General features: G+C 43.7%; 2 protein-coding genes across 4 annotated transcripts; both read left to right on the top strand.

Moving 5' to 3' along the window:
• The first annotated feature begins 2618 nt into the window (after positions 1-2618).
• Positions 2619-9537, top strand: LOC111974817 (cleavage and polyadenylation specificity factor subunit 5). 2 transcript variants are annotated; one of them, XR_002878725.2, is made up of 7 exons: positions 2619-2895; positions 7215-7415; positions 7539-7602; positions 8300-8389; positions 8745-8820; positions 8880-9019; positions 9135-9508. XR_002878725.2 is itself a non-coding variant. In XM_024002832.2 (7 exons), the coding sequence occupies exons 1-7, from the start codon at positions 2771-2773 to the stop codon at positions 9154-9156; spliced, it is 693 nt and encodes a 230-aa protein (XP_023858600.1). In that variant the 5' UTR covers positions 2619-2770; the 3' UTR covers positions 9157-9537. The 2 variants fall into 2 exon arrangements, 1 of the variants encoding a protein (XP_023858600.1); XM_024002832.2 differs by having other exon boundaries at positions 8905-9019; positions 9135-9537.
• Positions 9538-9763: 226 nt separating this feature from the next.
• Positions 9764-19991, top strand: LOC111975160 (prolyl 3-hydroxylase OGFOD1-like). Of its 2 annotated transcripts, XM_024003364.2 has the most exons (13): positions 9764-10200; positions 13267-13412; positions 13542-13588; positions 13917-14017; positions 14242-14358; positions 14439-14530; positions 14638-14766; positions 14885-14998; positions 15080-15159; positions 15278-15510; positions 17232-17360; positions 17559-17617; positions 17711-19991. In XM_024003364.2, exons 1-13 carry the CDS (start codon positions 10050-10052, stop codon positions 17870-17872), a joined length of 1560 nt encoding a protein of 519 aa, XP_023859132.1. In that variant the 5' UTR covers positions 9764-10049; the 3' UTR covers positions 17873-19991. The 2 variants fall into 2 exon arrangements, with proteins under 2 accessions (XP_023859132.1, XP_023859133.1); XM_024003365.2 differs by lacking the exons at positions 13267-13412; positions 13542-13588 and having other exon boundaries at positions 10086-10200.
• The last annotated feature ends 126 nt before the right edge of the window (positions 19992-20117 follow it).

Raw genomic sequence — 20117 nt, 5'->3', positions numbered from 1 at the left:
GGTCCCTTCCATGCAGACGGAGGTTGTCAAGGACACACAGCTGCGACCCCAGACTCACCCCAGTTGACAACCTGAGGTCATCGCCCCCATCTTCCCATTGTGTTGAATCCATAGTGTACAGAGGCAGCTTTGTTTTTTTATGAATCTCTATTGCTATGTTTATATAACATTCTGAATATTGATAAATAAATATACATTAGTAATTGAATTGTGTCARCTCTAGATGCAGGCAAATGTGAACTTAGCAACTTTTAATTTGTCAACAGCAAGATAATTTCATTGTCAGTTACTCAGATATTTTTTCCTTAATTTTACTTTTGAATAACACACATGCACTTATTTCCTTATGCAAACATTCACTGGCTGCTATAATAAAATACAAATCATATCAGATGTCCTCTAGAATAATTTGAACAAAATATAAGCACAACAAAAATAGTTAGTTACATAATGCTTGTACATAGTGCTTTAAACAATTATATCTACTCAATGGAAGCCAGTGTCATGTGGTGGTTGGGTGGGGGCTTGCCCTGGGGATTCCTGAAGAGGTGAAGGCATAGAGGAAAGGGTTGAGGGAGCTGTTGATGATGATGAAACCCATGAGGACATTCCAAGCTGAGTCACACACATTCTCCACAACCTCGTTCTGCACGGCCAAGTTCACCAGGGCCAGCAGGTTGAACAGGTGCAGCAGAGTCCAGAAGCAGAAGAAGGACAGAACGATGCAGATGACCAGCTTGGTCACCCTCCGCTGCCTGAACAGGGCCGCCTGGCTCACCCTCCTGTGGAGGTAGAAGTAGGACGCCACCAGGATGCAGCAGGGAACTACAAATCCCAGCAGCATTTGGACAAGTAGGATGGCCATTTCTTGTCTGAGGCTCTGGAAGTGTGAGCTGCAGGATTTGCCACCGTCGTATGTCTTGATGTCAAGGACAGAGAAGGCGGGAGAGGCAATGAACCCTGCCAGCCCCCACAGGGAGGAGTGCCCTTCCCTCATACGGCCTAGCCGCGCCCAGCTGTGGGGGTACAGCACCTGGACGCAGCGCTGCACACTCAGCAGGGTGATGGTCAGCACACTACCATTCAGGCTGCAATAGATCAGGAAGAAGAGCAGCTTGCAGGCGGCGGGGCCCAGATCCCAGGTCCTCTGTAGGTTGTTGATAACTAGAGGCAGGCATAGCAAGACCATCAGGTCACACAGTGCCAGATTCAGCATCAGGCTATCAGAACCACCACATTCCCATGGATTCCCACAATGCAACAGAAGCCCGTGATCACGCTGGGCAACACACGGGTCATGTGCCAGTAAGGATAGGACTGAGTGCTGCATAGGGCCGAACTGTCCAGACTATTAAAATCCACAGAGAATGCTGGTTAGAAACTCAACAGGGATGTCTCACTACCTCTGTCTGGCTGGGCTGACGGAGACACACTAAGCTCTGAGTTGTTCCCCAGATTGCCTTCACTACTGGTGGTAGTGATGATATGCTGTAAACAAAGAGTACCTGTGTGTGACTCTGGGCCGGGCCTGTTTTGAATATACAACGTGTGTACAGCTCTGTGTTATGTGAAGGTAACAGCCTACCAACATGACACACTCATGTATAGCCTCCTGACCCGTGAGAGTTACAGGAAAACCTCAACGGAGGCCCCTAAAACCCTCACAAACTTTTACAGATGCACAATTGAGAGCATCCTGTCAGGCTGTATCACGGCCTGGTATGGCAACTGCACCGCCCGCAACCGCAGGGCTCTTCAGAGGGTGGTGTGGTCTGCCCAAAGCATCACCGGGGGCAAACTACATGCCCTCCAGGACACCTACACCACCCGATGTCACAGGAAGGCCAAAAAGATATTCAAGGACATCAACCACCTGCGCCACGGCCTGTTCCCGCCTCTATCTTCCAGAAGGCAAGGTCAGTACAGGTGCATCAAAGCTGGGACAGAGAAATAGCTTCTATCTCAAGGCCATCAGACTGTTAAATAGCCATCACTAGCAGGCTTCCACCCGGTTACGTAACCCTGCACCTTAGAGGCTGCTGCACTATATACATAGATTTTTTTTCTTGGAATCACTGGCCACTTTAATAATGTTTACATACKGCTTTACTCATCTCATATTTATATACTGTATTCTATTCTACTGTATTTGCCTAGTTAAATAAAGGTTAAATAAATAAACACCTTTTTGTTGTCAATGCCACTCCAACATTGCTCGATGTAATATTTATATATTTCTTGATTTAATTATACATTACATTAGTGTGTATTGTTCTGAACTGTTTGATACTACTGCACWGTTGGAGCTAGGAACACARGCATTTCGCTACACCCGCAATAACATCTTMTAAATATGTGAATGTGACCAATAAAATTAGATTTGATGGAGGAAAGTGCTTTTATTGATGAACCATCATGACCTTATCCATGCAGGGTTAGAGTTTTTACATTTAACAGAACCTTTGGGGTATGTTGTACAAGGGCAAAGCAATTGGATAGAGTTCGACCACCTCAAAATTAAGTCTTAAATCTACAGGAGCTACTTTATTTCTGGTTATTACACTCCAGCAAGATAGGTGGCGGTAATGCCCCAATTGTCGAGGTATACCTACTGCATCAAACACGGAACAGGAAAAAGAGAAAGAGAAGAAGGCAATTTGCGCATGGTCACGTCTTTCCATTTTTCTTTGTTATTGTTCTAATACATGTTTTGCATTGCATTTCTACCTGAGGATTTTGAAGCTAGATTTTTTATAGTGGTATTGGAGCAATGTCGAGTGTGCCTGCTCCCAATCGTTCATCCGCCGGCTGGCCGCGCGGGGTCAGTCAGTTCGGCGGGAACAAATACATGAGCGCGCCTGCAAAACCACTCAGCCTGGAGAGAACCATTAATTTGTGAGTAACAGGRTGAAGGGACGACGACGATTGGTTTTTAACGTCAGATTATGTGTGCATGTATAGTGGTTATGCAAGACTACTACAATACCCGTTTTTCATTCAATTGTATGGAAGAGTTAATGGACTGCAAGCTTTGCAGTAGCCAGAATCYGACTAACGTTAGATGTTAATTACATTAGTCGGAACACTGCTATGACACGATCAGGACAGCACAGTTGGCGAGAGATATGGTGCGGATAATGTACCTCAATCCCATTATTCCAACTGACAAATCGAGAAGATTGATATACTACTAGTTTTTAATGACTGCTAGTTTTTTTCGTCAGCATGCTAGGCTAATGCTATARCAGCCCATTGGATTCCATGACAATTTGAATTCTAGCCAAAGATGGTGGATAAGAGTTTGTTAATGTTCCTGTCTGTGTAAGTGGGCGTTTCATCTCCCGCGTGAGCTCATGGTGCCTCCATAATATCAAATACATTTTTATATACTGGGTGGCTCGAGCCCTGAATGCTGATTGGCTGACAGCCATGGTATATCAGATCGTATACCACGGGTATGACAATTTATTTTTACTGCTCTAATTACGTTGGTAACCAGTTTATAATAGCAATAAGGCACCTCAGGTGTTTGATATATGGTCAATATACCACTGCTCGATGGGTTGTGTCCAGGCACTCCACGTTGTGCCRTGCAAAGAACAGCCCTTATTGCTTAAATAACTAACCCAAGATAGTTCATCTGTGTCGTTTACAGTGGTWGCAAATTAAGCATAGTGGGCAGAAGAAACAAGGAGTTAAAAAAAATATATATATATTTCACTGGTCACCCCAAAAGCCAACACTCCCTTTGGCCGCCTTTCCTTCCAGTTCTCTGCAGCCAATGACGAGAACGAACTGCAAAAATCACTGAAGCCTCATATCTACCTCACTAGCTTTAAGCACCAGCTGTCAGAGCAGTTCACAGATCACTGTACCTGTACATAGCCCATCCAACTACCTCATCACCATATTGTTATTTATTTTGCTCCTTTGCACCCCAGTACTGCTACTTGCAAACTCATCTTCTTCACATCTATCACCCCAGGGTTTAATTTGCCATACTGTAATAATTTCACCACTATGGCCTATTTATTGCCTAACCCCCCTTACCCTACCTCATTTGCACACACTTTATATAAACTTTCTGTATTGTATTATTGACTGCATGTTTGTTTATTCCATGTGTAACTCTGTGTTGTTTGTGTCGCACTGCTTTGCTTTATCTTGGCCAGGTTGCCATTGTAAATGAAAAAATGTTCTCAACTAGCCTACCTGGTTAAATAAAGGTGAAATATACCTGCTGGAGCGCGTGCTGCGGGTGGGTGCTGCTATGGTGACCAGTGAGCTGAGATAAGGCGGGGCGTTACCTAGCAAAGACTTATAGATGACCTGGAGCCAGTGGGTTTGGCGACAGATATGAAGCGAGGGCCAGCCAACGAGAGCATACAGGTCGCAGTGGTGGGTAGTGTATGGGGCTTTGGTGACAAAATGGATGGCACTGTGTTAGACTGCATCCAATTTGCTGAGTAGAGTGTTGGAGGCTATTTTGTAAATGACATCGCCGAAGTCAAGGATCGGTAGGATAGTCAGTTTTACWAGGGTATGTTTGGCAGTATGAGTGAAGGATGCTTTGTTGCGAAATAGGAAGCCGATTCTAGATTTGATTTTGGACTGGAGATGCTTAATGTGAGTCTGGAAGGAGAGCTTACAGTCTAACTAGACACCTAGGTATTTGTAGTTGTCCACATATTCTAAGTCAGAACCGTCCAGAGTAGTGATGCTGGACGGGTGGGTAGGTGTGGGCAGCGATCGGTTGAAGAGAATGCATTTAGTTTTGCTTGCATTTAAGAGCAGTCAGGGGCCACGGAAGGAGAGTGGTGTGGCATTGAAGCTTGTCTGGAGGTTAGTTAACACAGTGTCCAAAGAAGGGCCAGAAGTATACAGAATGGTGTCGTCTGCGTAGAGGTGGATCAGAGGATCACCAGCAGCAAGAGCGACATCATTGTTGACGTATACAGAGAAGAGTCGTCCCGAGGATTGAACCCTGTGGCACCCCCATAGAGACTGCCAGAGGTCCGGACAACAGGCCCTCCGATTTGACACACTGAACTCTATCTGAGAAGTAGTTGGTGAACCAGGCGAGACAGTCATTTGAGAAACCAAGGCTGTTGAGGGTGCCGATAAGAATATGGTGATTGACAGAGTCGAAAGCCTTGGCCAGGTTGACGAATACAGCTGCACAGTATTGTCTCTTATCGATGGTGGTTATGATATCGTTTAGGACCTTGAGCGTGGCTGAGGTGCACCCATGACCAGCTCGGAAACCAGATTGCATAATTGCATAGCGGAGAAGGTACGGTGGGATTTGAGATGGTTTGTGATCTGTTTGTTAACTTGGCTTTCGAAGACCTTAGAAAGGCAGGGTAGGATAGATATGGGTCTGTAGCAGTTTGGGTCTAGAGTGTCTCCCCCTTTGAAGAGGGGGATGACCGTGGCAGCTTTCCGCGGTCATCCCCCGCGGAAAGGTTGAACAAGCTAGTAATAGGGGTTGTAACAGGTGGGATTTTAACAAATCAAAATGTAATTAAAAAGAAGGCTGGACTCCAAAAAACAATTTGACCTACAATAACTTCCATTGACACTATGAAAATTATGTTAAGTAGCCTAATAATGAACCTATGTATTATATATATATTATGTTTGTAAAATGTGAAACAAGAACGAGCTAGCGCGATCTTTCTTCTTCTTTAGGATTTGGTTGTCAGATTGCATCCAACTTTTAGGTGCATACACCACCACCTATTGCACTGCTGTGAGACCATTCACGGCCTACCTACATTAAATTGTTGATACCTTAGTGGAAAATTGCCCCTCCAACTATTAGCCATCTATAATTTAAAAAAATCYCCACCCCATTCCACTATTTAACCCTATCTAATCCTACTCCAGACCACGGGTCTTGAGAGGACAGAACACTACCACTCAACATCCGCTAGTGAGATCCTATTGGCGCTTTGTAGCATGTATTTGCATATTTCCGTTATGGAACGCGTACTCTGAAGTGGGTGTGTGCGCAATAACTCAATTTGTAGTAAACGCCACCATTTTTAAAAACTTTGGGAAATGGTTAAGTCTACAAAATGCAGTCCACTCTGTTACAGATTATAGTTTTGGAAACAGAAAACTGTATTAAGATCAAATGTTTAATCGATGAGAAATTTTGCTGAATGTCTGCCAAAATCCRTCTTGCTTCATCTTCTCCCACTGCCAGGCACTGGGCTTCTTCTCATCACCATATTTGGTTGTGAGTGGAAATGCCAACCAAATGCTTCACATTTACACATCAGGTGAAATATCTGGCTTGTTCTTTTGTCTCATTCTTCTATCTTTAAGCTAGCTCTGGTCTACTTATTGTCCCCTCCCTTTCACTCCACCTGTCCCGCCCAGAAAACATTTGCCAGTGAGATGTCTCGCCCTGGGGCACCCGCGGGACGGGGACAATAAGTAAACCAGAGTGGCCCCGCCCCGATCAGAAACAATTTGAGAGTGGGGTGTCTTGCTTTCTCTACCGTCTCTGGCCTAGCGTTGGGGTGAGTAACTACTGGAAGTGTTGTCAAATCTAGTGGACTGCTATAGTATTAGCTAGCCTAGCATGCTGACGAAAAACTAACAGTCATTAAAGATTAGCAGTATTTCAATCTTCTCGATATGTCGTTTAGGATGATGAGACAATTAGTAGTACACTGCCATCTACCATCCCTGGATTGAGGTATGTTTTCCAAGCAGTATCTTGAGCCGGCTCTGCGCTGTCCGGATCGTTGCATAGCTACGTTCTGACTGGAGAGAAAATGTAATGAATGTCTATTCGAATTCTGGCTAGCTTTGCAGTTGACTATGTCCAATTTGACAGCCCAGTTTGTGACACAAAATTATGATGAATTGCTAGTCTGCTGTCCTGTAGATGCATCCTCATTCAAAAGCTGTACAGTGTGTGTTTGTGGGGAGGTTACTGGGTAGCAGTGAAGGCTGTTTAGGGGAGGACGGATCATAATAATGGCTGGAAACGGAGCGATTGGTATGGCATCAAACACATGGAAACCATGTGTTTGATGTATTTGATACCATTCCACCATTTCCGCTCCAGCCATTACCACGAGCCCTTCCTCCCCAATTAAGGTGCCACCAACCGCCTGTTCTGGGTAGTGTGTGCATGTTAGTGGAGGCATGCTATGGGATATGCACATTTTAAAATKGTATTCATGACATTGTTTCAGATACCCTCTCACCAACTACACATTTGGGACCAAGGAGCCTCTGTATGAGAAGGACAGTTCAGTGGCAGCACGGTTCCAGAGGATGCGGGAGGAGTTTGACAAGCTGGGCATGCGGAGGGCGGTGGAGGGAGTGCTTATTGTCCATGAGCACAGGTTGCCCCATGTACTGCTGTTGCAGCTGGGAACCACCTTCTTCAAACTGTAAGCACTACCACCAACCAAGCACAGCCTGCAGGAGTTACACTAACAGTCTGTTTGTTTTTAAAGTGTGTACATGCGTGTTTGTATGGTTCTCTTATAGGGTTGTCTATTTGTCTCTTGCAGGCCAGGTGGAGAGCTGAGCCCAGGGGAGGATGAGGTGGATGGGCTGAAACGCCTGATGACAGAGGTACGATACACATGCACTCTCAAAGGAGGCCGGCCAGAGTTGGAATCACAACCTCGGATGACATCCATCCTAGCATTCTCTTAGCTCTCAAACTCTTCTTCTCCGTATGTAGAGTTTTCAACCATTCCATTCGCCTACATTTGGCTCCGTGTAAACTCCAATTCTGATGCTGTGTGTTAATGTTTAGAAACGTCAATAATCATCGCTTTCGAGAAAGAWKCTTTCAACAACAAAAAAACTTATTGTAGCAGTTTTGCACACATTGTGTGCCTCCAGTTGATGAACAACACTTGCTCCCCAGTTAGCTTACATACAGGTGTTCAGAGCTCTCAAGATAGCTAATTAGCACAGGTGGCAGCCTATGTCTTCCGTAAACAAGCACTGTAACATGGGGATATGGCCGTGAGGGAACACAAACCTAACCCTATAAAGGTGTGTAGTAATATACAGTTTGAAAAATATATATTTCTCGCTGATATGAAAGATGAATTCCTTAAGTTTCCAAAACAGTACTGCAAGMAATGCGTGTTAATGTTTAGAGCAAGTGTCGGGGGCTTTTAACAAAACTACCCCGGTCAAAAGACACTATTGTCAATAGGCGCTAAAGTAGTTTGCGTCTATCAATGGGGAAGCATTCTCTAAGATCCTGCAGGATGCTGTGATGCCATAGTGATTGTCTTTACTGTGTCTTTGTCAGATCCTGGGCCGGCAAGACGGGGTGAAGCAGGATTGGGTGATCGATGACTCCATCGGAAACTGGTGGCGCCCCAACTTTGAACCCCCACAGGTGAGCATAACCCAACACACAGTACAGTTTACTGTGACCCGGTCTCCCGGGTGGCGCAGTGGTCTAGGGCACTGCATCGCAGTGCTAGCTGCGCCACCAGAGTCTCTGGGTTCACGCCCAGGCTCTGTCGCAGCCGGCCGCAACCGGGAGGTCTGTGGGGCGACGCACAATTGGCATAGCGTCGTCCGGGTTAGGGAGGGTTTGGCCGGTAGGGATATCCTTGTCTCAGTATGTAAAATGTATGTAAAATGTAATAAAATGTATGCACTCTACTGTAAGTCGCTCTGGATAAGAGCGTCTGCTAAATGACTAAAAATGTAAAAATGTAAAAATGTGTGTTTCTGTTCTGCTGCAGTATCCCTACATTCCAGCCCACATCACTAAACCCAAGGAGCATAAAAAGCTCTTCCTGGTTCAACTGCAGGAAAAAGGTAAGTGCCCCTTAGCTAGTCAAAATCTGTTCTACATACTCTACTCACATAATCTTTAGTGATATTTGCTTCTGTGTCTTTCAGCTCTGTTTGCAGTCCCAAAGAACTACAAACTGGTGGCAGCCCCTCTGTTTGAGCTTTATGACAACGCCCCCGGCTATGGGCCAATCATATCCAGCCTACCGCAACTACTAAGCAGGTAGTGTGTGTTATATATTGTGTATAAATCACTTTTGTGTGTGTTAGAATGAGTGTATGAAGGGTGTGTGTGTGTGAGCTCCGGTATGCTGTATATTCATATTTATTTCCTGTAGGTTCAACTTTATCTACAACTAAATGGTGTGAGAATGGGCACAGTGGCTGGCTGTCTCTGTGAGTGCAGCCATATATGGGTGAAATGAAGACATGGAGGGGAAGTAATACAATGTGCGGCAATCAAAATAAGCAACACAAGGCTACTCACCTCTGGCTTCCCGGTAAGGCTGAACAAAAAACCCACCATCTCAAGAGAAGGGACTGTAAATGTGCTCTTTACAATGATGGAAGAAAATATACTGTCAGACTWTTTGTTTGKATCTGAAATAATTCTGTCATTTCTTACATGATTAAACTGCAACCCAGTGTCTCAAGAATCAGATTTTATGTTTTTGCAACAGAATACATTTATTTGATTAAAGAAACAACAGCATTGAATTTCCTGTTGTGATTTAACCTGTATTACTGTCATGCTATTTCTTTTTCTTAAAAAAAATAAATTAGTMTTTTCATGAAGACTGGCTTTTATAAGAAGTGTGTTGATGACATCTTGTTTTTGGTGTATTGTTTTTACTATATATGCTACCCTCTTGGTGATGTCATTCGGAAACACAATGTCAACCTTCACTGCTATATTGACGACACAAAATGGCCTAACCTGGAAGCCTCTATTTTAGACATATGGAAGTAGATGGTGGCAAATGCTTTACTTWTAAACTCGGACAGGAAATATGCTAGTTCTAGCTCCCAAGAAACAAAGAGATCTGCTGTCATATTTGACAATGAATATCGATGAACATCAAAGTGTTCCCCCTACCCCTCGATTTTTWATCATTTTGAAAGAAAAGCCGTTTGTGATTCGGCTCTTTTAAGTGTAATGAGCCAAATTAACCGGTTCATCGAAAAGACTCGGAACCACTAACGTGCTGCTGCGTTTTTATGACGCAATTTAACCGCGACTCATTTATACTGAAATGAATTGTAAACGACAGCGAGATGATAGCGAGAAAGGAAAGAAGAGAAAGAAACGTGAAGAGAGAGCAGAACTTTCTGCACTACTCGAGGACGAAGATGTGAAGAGGGGAGTGAAGGAAGCATGGTCGCAGCGAGCGCAGTACTCTCATGGTCAGCTACTTGCTACTAGCTACATGTGTTTACACCAAGCACATGCTTTGGCTAGTCTTGTTACATAGATGGTTATTTGATCGATACGTTATTAGTCACCCTACATATCAATATTGTCAGTCAGTGCAAAGCTTTAGTCACAACTTTGCTTTCATGACCACTGATCTGAAAACACYAAAAGATGTGGGTCAAACTACCTCAACCATTATCACTTTTTATTAAGTACATTTTTTTATTAGTATTTTCTAAGGGATACGCATGGTATACATCATCCAACGAAATGCTTACTTGCAGGTTCCTTCTAGACAATGCAACAAAAACACAAAGATACGATTACGAACTTAAAGTAAATGACACCGTAGTATATCACTTTTTAAGCTTAAGTATAATACAGGAAGGCACAATTTATAGCTAATATTTTCACGTGTATTGGGGAGGGGGGCAGTGTATAAGCTGAGCAGTATAATAAGTCTGGTAGCAGCAGTTGTGATGTGTGTGTGTAGCATTCGGAAAGTATTCTGACCCCTAGACTTTTTCCACATTTTGTTACGTTACAGCCTTATTCCAAAATTGATGGGGGRRAAACGATTTAATCAATCTACACACAATACCCCATAATGACAAASCAAAAACAGAWTTTTATAAATTTTTGCTAATGTATTAAAAATAATAAACTGAAATATCACATCTACATAAGTATTCATACTTGTTACTCAGTACTYTGTTGAAGCAACTTTGGCAGCGATTACAGCCTTGAGTCTTCTTGARTATGACACTACAAGCTTGGCACACCTCTATTTGGGGAGTTTCTCCCATTCTTTTCTGCAGATCCTCTCAAGCTCTCAGGTTGGATGGAAAGCGTTGCTGCACAGCTATTTTCAGGTCTCTCCAGAGATGTTTGATCGGGTTCAAGTCCAGACTGGCTGGGCCACTCAAGGACATTCAGAGACTTGTCCCAAAGCCACTGCTGCGTTGTGCTTAGGGCCGCTGTCCTGTTCGAAGTCTGAGGTCCTGAGCGCTCTGGAGCAGGTTTTCATCAAGGATCTCTGTACTTAGCTCCATTCATCTTTCCCTCAATCCTGACTAGTCTCCCAGTCACTCCCGCTGAAAAACATCCCCACAGTAAGATGCTGCCACCATCATGCTTCACCGTAGGAATKGTACCAGGTTTCCTCCAGATGTGACCCTTGGCATTCAGGCCAAATTGTTAAATCTTGGTTTCATCAGACCAGAGAATCTTGTTTCTCATGGTCAGAGTCCTTAAGGTACAGAGGAACCATCAGGTTCTTGGTCACCTCCCTGACCAAGGCCCTTCTCTCCCGATTGCTCAGTTTGGCTGGGTGGCCAGCTTTAGTAATAGTCTTGGTGGTTCCAAGCTTCTTYCATTTTAGAATGATGGAGGCAACTGTGTTCTTGGGGACCTTCAATGCAGCAGACTTTTTTTGGTACCCTTCCTCAGATCTGTACCWTGACACAATCCTGTATCAGTGCTCTACGGACAATTCCTTCAACCTCAGGACTTGTTTTTTGCTTTGACATGTACTGTCAACTGTGGGACCTTATATAGACCGGTGTGTGCCTTTCCAAATCATGTCCAATCAATTGAATTTATCACAGGTGGACTCCAACCAAGTTGTAGAAACATCTCAAGGATGATCAATGGAAACAAGATGCACTTGAACTCAATTTCGAGTTTCATAGTAAAGGGTCTGAATAGTTATGTAAATAAGGCATTTCTGTTTATTTTTTATAAATTAGCAAACATTTCTAAAAGCCTGTTTTCGCTTAAAAAAATATCAATTTTAGAATAAGGCTGTAACGTAACCAAATGTGGGAAAAGTCAAGGGTTCTGAATACTGTATATGTGTATGTCTGTGTGGGTCTGTGCATGAGTGAGCGCATGTGTGCTACGATGCGGAGAATAAGAACAGTTCAAGTGTTCAGCAGTCAGATGGCTTGTAGATACAAACAAGCTCAGTGACCGTTTCTATCAGACCTCATGCTCCGATACCTTCTCCTTGTAGCTGGGGTGTGTGGGGTCCTTTATGATGCTGCGTGCATTCCTCAGACACCCTTTCGGGTATATGTCCTGGATGGGTGGAAGCACAGTCCCAGTGATGTACTGGTCCATCTTCACCACCCGCTGGAGGGTCTTGCATTAGTGCACGGAGCAATTCTCATACTAGGCCGTGATGCAACTGGTCAGGACGCTCTTGATGGTGCAGCGTTAGTATTTGGAGAGGACCCTAAGCAGCATGCCACATTTCTTCAGCCTCCTAAGGAAGTAGAGACGCTGTTGCACCCTCTTGACAAGAGTGGTGGTGTTGTTGATCCATGACAAGTCCACAATGCCAATTCACAATGCCCTATAGGCTGACTCGTCATTGTTTGTTATCAGGCCTGCAACCGTGGTGTCGTCAGTAAACTTGATGGAGTTGGTGTCGTGCAAAGCCACGCAGTCCTGGGTGAACAGGGATTGCAGCAGAGGACCGAGGGCACACCCCTGTGGGGCCCCTGTRTTRCGGGTCAGTGTGGAAGAGGTGTTGTTGCCAATCCTCACAGCCTGTGGTYTGCCCGTCAGGAGGTCCAGGATCCAGTTGCAAAGGGTGGTGTCCAGACCCAGGGCTCTGAGTTTGGTGTYGAGCTTTGAGGGAACAATAGTGTTGAATGCTGAACTGTAATCAATGAACAGCATTCTCACATAGGTGTTCCTCTTGTCCAGATGTGTTACGGCCGTGTGCATAGCGATGGAAATGGATTTGGATCTGTTGTAGCGGTAGGCAAATTGGAGTGGGTCCAGTCTGCCTGGCATGCTGGCCTTGGTGTGGGCCATGACCAGCCTCTCAAAGCACTTCATGATGACCGATGTGAGTGCGACGAGGCGATAGTCATTTGGACATGTAATTTGGGCCACTGGGACGATGGTGGTCTCCTTAAAGCAGGTGGGGACTACAGCCTGGGTCAGGTTGAAGATGTCTGAGATGCCAGCTGGTCATAATTAGTGTTAAAACTTTTTTTTATATTGGTAGACCAGTCGTTGAGTGTTCCTCTTGTGTTCCTCTTAAGGGGGCCTGGAGCTGGACTGCCACCCTTTCCCTCACTGCATCATCAGGAACTTCATCCAGAGTGAMAGCTTTACAGAGAACCTACAGAGGGAGCTTCTAGACCTCAACTTCCATAAGAAGTCCAACGACCTGTACAAATTTAATCAGGTGAAAAAGAAAAACTGATAGGAATACAGTTTTGAAACAGGTTGCTTCTTGTTCATAATGTTTCTTTACTCTGCCTTTTGGAGTTATGACATTGGGAGTTATGATACTCATTGACAATTTCTCTTACAGTCAGACGACCTGAAAAAGAGAAAAGAGCCTCACATCACAGGCTTGAGGTAATTTGTATGTGTGTGTGTGAGAGCAATTTAGGGAGGTAGAGAGAACATGTTTGCTTTGTGTGTGTAGCAGACGGGGATCTGTAACTCATTCCTCAGCCTGAAATGTCTCCACTTGCACATGCCTCCACAAGTGTCTCCATTTGGACGACTGAGTAAGCCGCTTCAGGATGGCGGTCACATGTGTTTGCGAGGCAGATGTCTTGAGTTCAAGCCTCGGTATGCACTGAATCAGGGGAAAGCGGTACTCACTAAGCAATCAGCGTGATGTTCTTTACATGTGCATGCTCTCAGTTTGGCTGTTTTTGAGCTTTGTGTGTGTTTTCAGGGCAGGACTATTTGGGCTGTTTCGATCCTGGCTAGGGGAAGTGTTGGGGGTAGAACTGGAGCCCACAGTGGATATTTCCTGTGCCAAGTACCAATACACTGGTGAGTCACATGTTTTTACCTCTACTCTTCAAAAAAACAATGAGCAAGCCTTAATATTAGCATGCTCCTTCTAGAAAAGAGCAGAAGCACTGAGCTATCCCCCCAAGATATCCTGTTCTACCCACTGCATAGTTAGTCTATATGGACATGCATATTTCTGGAATTAATTATGAAATATACATTATCTGTCTTTATCAATGCCCTCTCTATCTCTCTGTCGGTAGATGTTCTGTTGTGTCATGATGATGAGTTGGAGGGGAGGCGTGTTGCCTTCATCCTCTACCTTGTCCCTCCATGGGAGAGCAGCGATGGAGGAACACTGGATCTCTTCAGCACAGATGGTAAGTATTGGTGTGTGTGTGTGTGTATTGGCGTGAGTGAAAAAATGTGTGTTTTAACTTATAATCTACTTTGTGCATAGATCACTTCCAGCCCCATAGTGTGGTGAAGTCTCTGGTGCCCAGCTGGAACACTCTGGTTGTCTTCGAGGTTTCACCCATTTCCTTCCACCAGGTAGTTCTTCCTATACCACCGGATAACAACCACACATTTCACACCTCTCACCTGTCCAGGTAGCAGTAGTGCAATCTACGGATTGCTGTCTCTGTGTGTTTGTCCAGGTTGCAGAGGTGTTGTCAGAGGATAAGTGTCGTCTCTCTCTGAGTGGCTGGTTTYACGGGCCGTCTTTGGAGCGACCCCCTCGTCACACCGAGCCCCCCTTCCCAAGGARYCCCCACCTTCCCAGAGATGTAAGTGTGTGTGTGTTCTGAAACAGTGAACTCACAGCCATAGAGCAAGGATGTGGTCACAAGGATGTGTGTGTGTGCGCATTTTACCTGAGTGTGTATTTTGTGTGTCTGTTCACAGGAGACACTGCTGCTAGAGTGGCTGAATCCACTGCATCTGGATGTTGACTACCAGTCACAGGTTCAGCAAGAGTTCRAGGACAGCTCTGAGATCCAGCTCAAGAATTTCCTCAAAGTAACAAAATTACTCTACCTCTTCATTTCTCCATCTCTCTCCTGCTGCCTCTCTCCTGGTTGACAGTGTCTCTCTCTACAGGAGGAGAAGTTTAAGGAGGTGAGTGAAGCACTGCGATCGACTGACGTCCAGTGGACCAAGCAAGGTCCTCCCAACAGGAGGTGAGCCTGTCGAGTAATTTGTTTGYGTGAGTGAGAGAGAGAGAGATCCCGAACGTGTTATGATGGCTGTAAATGTATATGATGTGTGTAAATATTTTTGTGTATGTCTGTTGTGCAGATGTTATGAAGTGGCTTCGTTAAAGTCCTTCCCCCAGTGTGTGAGTGCATGCTGGGAGCTGTTGTGCTCGGAGGCGTTCTTCCTGCTTCTGTCCAACTTCACTGGCCTGAGACTGCACTACCTCAGCCCTAGTGACGAAGACAAGGAGGAAGAGAATGACCAAGAAGATGAGGAAGAGAGAGAAGCCACAGGGTCATCTGGGTACACACCATCAGCTAATAAGAATAACAAAGGTGTGTTGCTTGTTTGTGTATGTACACTACCGGTCAAAAGTTTTCAATGGTTTTTCTTTATTTTTTACTATTTTCTACATTGTAGAATAATAGTGAAGACGTCAAAACTATGAAATAACACATGGAATCATGTAGTAACCAAAAAAGTGTTAAACAAATCAAAATATATTTTATATTTGAGATTCTTCAAATAGCCACCCTTTGCCTTGATGACAGCTTTGCACACTCTTGGCATTCTGCCAACCAGCTTCACCTGGAATGCTTTTCCAACAGTCTTGAAGGAGTTCCCACATAGGCTGAGCACTTGTTGGCTGCTTTTCCTTCACTCTGCGGTCCCACTTATCCCAAACCATCTCAATTGGGTTGAAGTCGGTGGATTGTGGAGGCCACGTCATCTGATGCAGCACTCCATCACTCCTTCTTGGTAAATAGCCCTTACACAGCCTGGAGGTGTGTTGGGTCATGTCCTGTTGAAAAAAAAATGATAGTCCTACTAAGCCAAACCAGATGGATGGTGTATCGCTGTGGTAGCCATGCTGTTAAGTGAGCCTTGAATTCTATATAAATCACGACGCAGTGTCACCAGCAAAGCACCCCCACACCATAACACCTCCTCCTCCATGCTTCACGGTGGAACCACACATGCGGAGGTCATACGTTCACCTACTCTGCGTCTCACAAAAACACGGCAGTTGGAACCAAAAATATCAAATTTGGACTCCAGATTAATGTACAAATTTCCACCGGTCTAATGTCCATTGCTCGTGTTTCTTGGCCCAAGCAAGTCTCTTCTTCTTATGGTGTCCTTTAATAGTGGTTTCTTTGCAGCAATTTGACCATGGAGGCCTGATTCACACAGTCTCCTCTGAACAGTTGAATGTTGAGATGTGTCTGTTACTTGAACTCTGTGAAGCATTTATTTGGGCTGCAATTTCTGAGGCTGGTAACTCTAATGTTCTTATCCTCTGCAGCAGAGGTAACTCTGGGCCTTCCATTCCTGTGGCAGTCCTCATGAGAGCCAGTTTCATCATAGCGCTTGATGGTTTTTGCGACTGCACTTGAAGAAACGTTCAAAGTTCTTGAAATTTTCCGTATGGACTGACCTTCATGTCTTAAAGTAATGATGGACTGTCGTTTCTCTTTGCTTATTTGAGCTGTTCTTGGCATAATATGGACTTCGTATTTTACCAAATAGGACTATCTTCTGTATACCCCCCTACCTTGTCACAACACAACTGATTGGCTCGAACATATTAAGAAGGAAAGAAATTCCACAAAGTAACTTTTAAGAAGGCACACCTGTTAATTGAAATGCATTCCAGGTGATTACCCCATGAAACTGGTTGAGAGAATACCAAGAGTGTACAAAGCTGTCATCAAGACAAAGGGTGGCTATTTGAAGAATCTCAGATATAAAATATATTTAGATTTGTTTAACACTTTTTTGGTTACCACAYGATTCCATATGTGTTATTTCAGAGTTTTGATGTCTTCACTATTGTTCTACAATGTAGAAAATAGTACAAATAAAGAAAAACCATTGAATGAGTAGGTGTTCTAAAACTTTTGACCGGTAGTGTATGTGTGGGTTCGTGTGTGTGTGTTGACCCCTGTGTGTATCCTCAGATATGTGTGTTTGTGAGCCTTGACCTTTCTGTACTTCCTCAGGACTGAATATGCCTTTGTAAGTATGTGTTGACCCCTCTGTGTGTATTCTCAAGAGCTGAGCACTCCGGTGTGTGTTGGAGAACTGCGTCGCTGGGCTCACGGGGACTACACACTACTGCACGATGGAGACGCGTCGAGAGCGGAGTACGCCCTTGACCTACTGCTGCCCCTGAGCTGTCCTGGTCAGTCACACACAAGCTTAATCACACTCACACGCTTTATCACACTCACRCGCTTAATCAGACACTCATGCCTAATCACACAGACACACAATGTAGGTTAGAATCATAGTTTGGGAACTATTTTAAAAATTGTAAGTGTGAATGTTATCATACACAATATCAAATCCAAAGTGTGATAACTATCTTTTTATTTTTCAGACTGGCAGACCGAGTTTGGGGGCTTCACCTCTTATGTTGCTAATGAAGAGGATGAGGAGGTGAGTGATGTCACTGTTCAAATGGCAACTGATCAACTYGTTTCCTGTGATTGTCATGGTTGTCATTTCTCATCGGTGTCCTCCTGTCCGCAGCTCCTGATAGTGTATCCAGAGGAGAACTCCCTGGCTCTTGTCTACAGGGACAAAGAGACTCTCAAATTTGTCAAACATATCAATCACAGAAGCTCCACCCTACCTATTGGTGATTATTGTAGGAGAGCAGTTTATGACTTCTCCTTTGTGTATTATGAATGAGTTTTTGTGTGTATGTGTTGAGGTGTATGTGTTTGTAATATAACATCACTGTGAGGGGTGGTCRGTCTACTCTAAAGCCTCATGATGTCATGTGTTCTTCATTAAAGTGAACAGACAGGGATACCCTGTTACCATAGTTACCTGGTTTTGGTCGGCAGACACAGAGTAACCTTTTTTTTTTTTTATGTCTACAGTGACAGCACTTGGTAGTATTTTGTGTTCATTATCGTGTGCCGTTGTTGTGGCCCTATATGGCTGAGTTGGTAGGTCATGGCGTTAGCAACGCCAGGGTTGTGGGTTTGTTTCCCGGGGCTACCCAGAAGTGAAATATATGCACACATGACTGCAAGTCGCGTTGGATAAAAGCATCTGCTAAATGGAATATAATAATAATATTATTATATATTGCTAGTTTATTTGTGTGTCTGTAGTATGTGTTCAAACTATCTTACAGTATTCATGCTGTCACTGTAAATATGAATCTGTCTGCAAGGAAAGTAAACTACAGAGCAGTGATTGAACATTAGAGAACCAAATCCACACACACTTGCACAACCACCACTCCGATGTTAAATTCTTCACTTGGATATCAAACTGAATAACAAATTAGTAATAACAGCTAGATGTTGGACAGACCTATGATTTCACTCATCTTTTTAAATGTATTTTTATTGACCCATMCCCTCTTCTTACAGCATTTGTTGTTATATTTACGTATGACTCATATTTTACATACATGGCACTTTTTTTACACAGTAGTTACATAGCAAAATGTAGTTATTTAAATACATTGCATAGTACTTAAACACATCGGTATACATTATTTCGTTTTTAGTCACCTTAGTGAAAATATTGAAACAATGGTTGCAGTCTGACTGTTACATTTCGATAAAGAATGGAGCTACATACTGTAAATATAGATTGTTACACCAGATATTGTGATTTAACCAGATGCTTTTGGTATCCATTACTGGGAGTTACCGGTTGGGTACTGTTTGGTGTAGCTTAGATAATTTTCGAGCAACTTTAACTTGGTGACACTATCTTCGTTCTCGATTCGGACAAACGTATCTTCTAAAATGTCTGTGTCCAATTGCAAGTGGTGCGAAAATGCTCCATTATTAAAATAAATGTTTTGCTACATTAAGTAATCTAACGATGTATACGTCGCCGTMTTGTCTATTTCAAATATTGACATGACAACTAGGAAACTGGGAAATTTTCTACGAATTGSCAAATCGGAAATATATGAGTTTCCTAATTCCAACTAGCATGTGAAAGCGGCATAATCTCTCTTGGACAGATGAAACGGCGAGAAACTGTCAAGGCTCACATAGAATGYTGTTATTACTAGCAGCGGTAGTTCCTGATTTTGGGTTTTCATCATTRATTATTTGGACGAATCAAGATTGGGCGAMGGCGGTGCTTGAACTGGTGCGGTTATTTTCAAGCCCGCGTGGACGATAAACGGTTTTCACTGGATTCCACAACCACAAAGTAAAAATTGTCTATATCATGAAAATTATTGGAAATAATTTGTTCCTTCCTTTGCACAAAGGTAATCACAATTGTTAATGGAACACCCCCAGCAGTGAAATAGAGAGAATGTGTTTGTGATGATTACAATCTTGCTGCTGTGATCAAAGAGGATACTTGGGGATGAACAGTTGTCTAACATGTTTAATGTGTGTGGGTGTTTGACAGTAACACAGCACTACAGATATATTTCATCACTAGGGTTTATTAATCGATAGTGATATTTTAGCTTTGCACACTGTGAAGCGCTGGCATATCAGATTCTGAGAGAAGAAGAGAGGGCTCAAGTCTGTCTTGACTTCACCTGTCCGAATTTTCTTGGAAGGGGCTCTCTGATTAATAGTGAGGCCATTTCCTGTCATGCCTAGATAAGACCGACAGTTTACTTTCAGACCTTATGTGGGTCTTGCTCACATCATTTTAGTTTTTTATGTGAATCCTTTCTATTCTGTTTATAGGCTCCATCTGGCCTGTTTTTGTCCCCAAGCAGTTGCCATAGTTTCAGTCTGTAACATAGGTATTTCCTTTGAAAGTGAACATGTATTTCTTTGTTAATAAATGTGGCCTACCTTCTCTGAAATAATCACTTGTCTGACAATGTGGATGTGCACGTAAGGAACCCCCCATACATTCAAATGGCTCAGTGATTACTTCGAGGAAGGAATATACATGTTAACAACATTTAAACCAGGCAAATGAATAACATCAC

The sequence above is a fragment of the Salvelinus sp. IW2-2015 genome, linkage group LG15 (assembly GCF_002910315.2).
Source record: "Salvelinus sp. IW2-2015 linkage group LG15, ASM291031v2, whole genome shotgun sequence".
Classification (NCBI taxonomy): domain Eukaryota; kingdom Metazoa; phylum Chordata; class Actinopteri; order Salmoniformes; family Salmonidae; genus Salvelinus; species Salvelinus sp. IW2-2015.
This window is presented reverse-complemented; position numbering and strand designations above follow the sequence as displayed.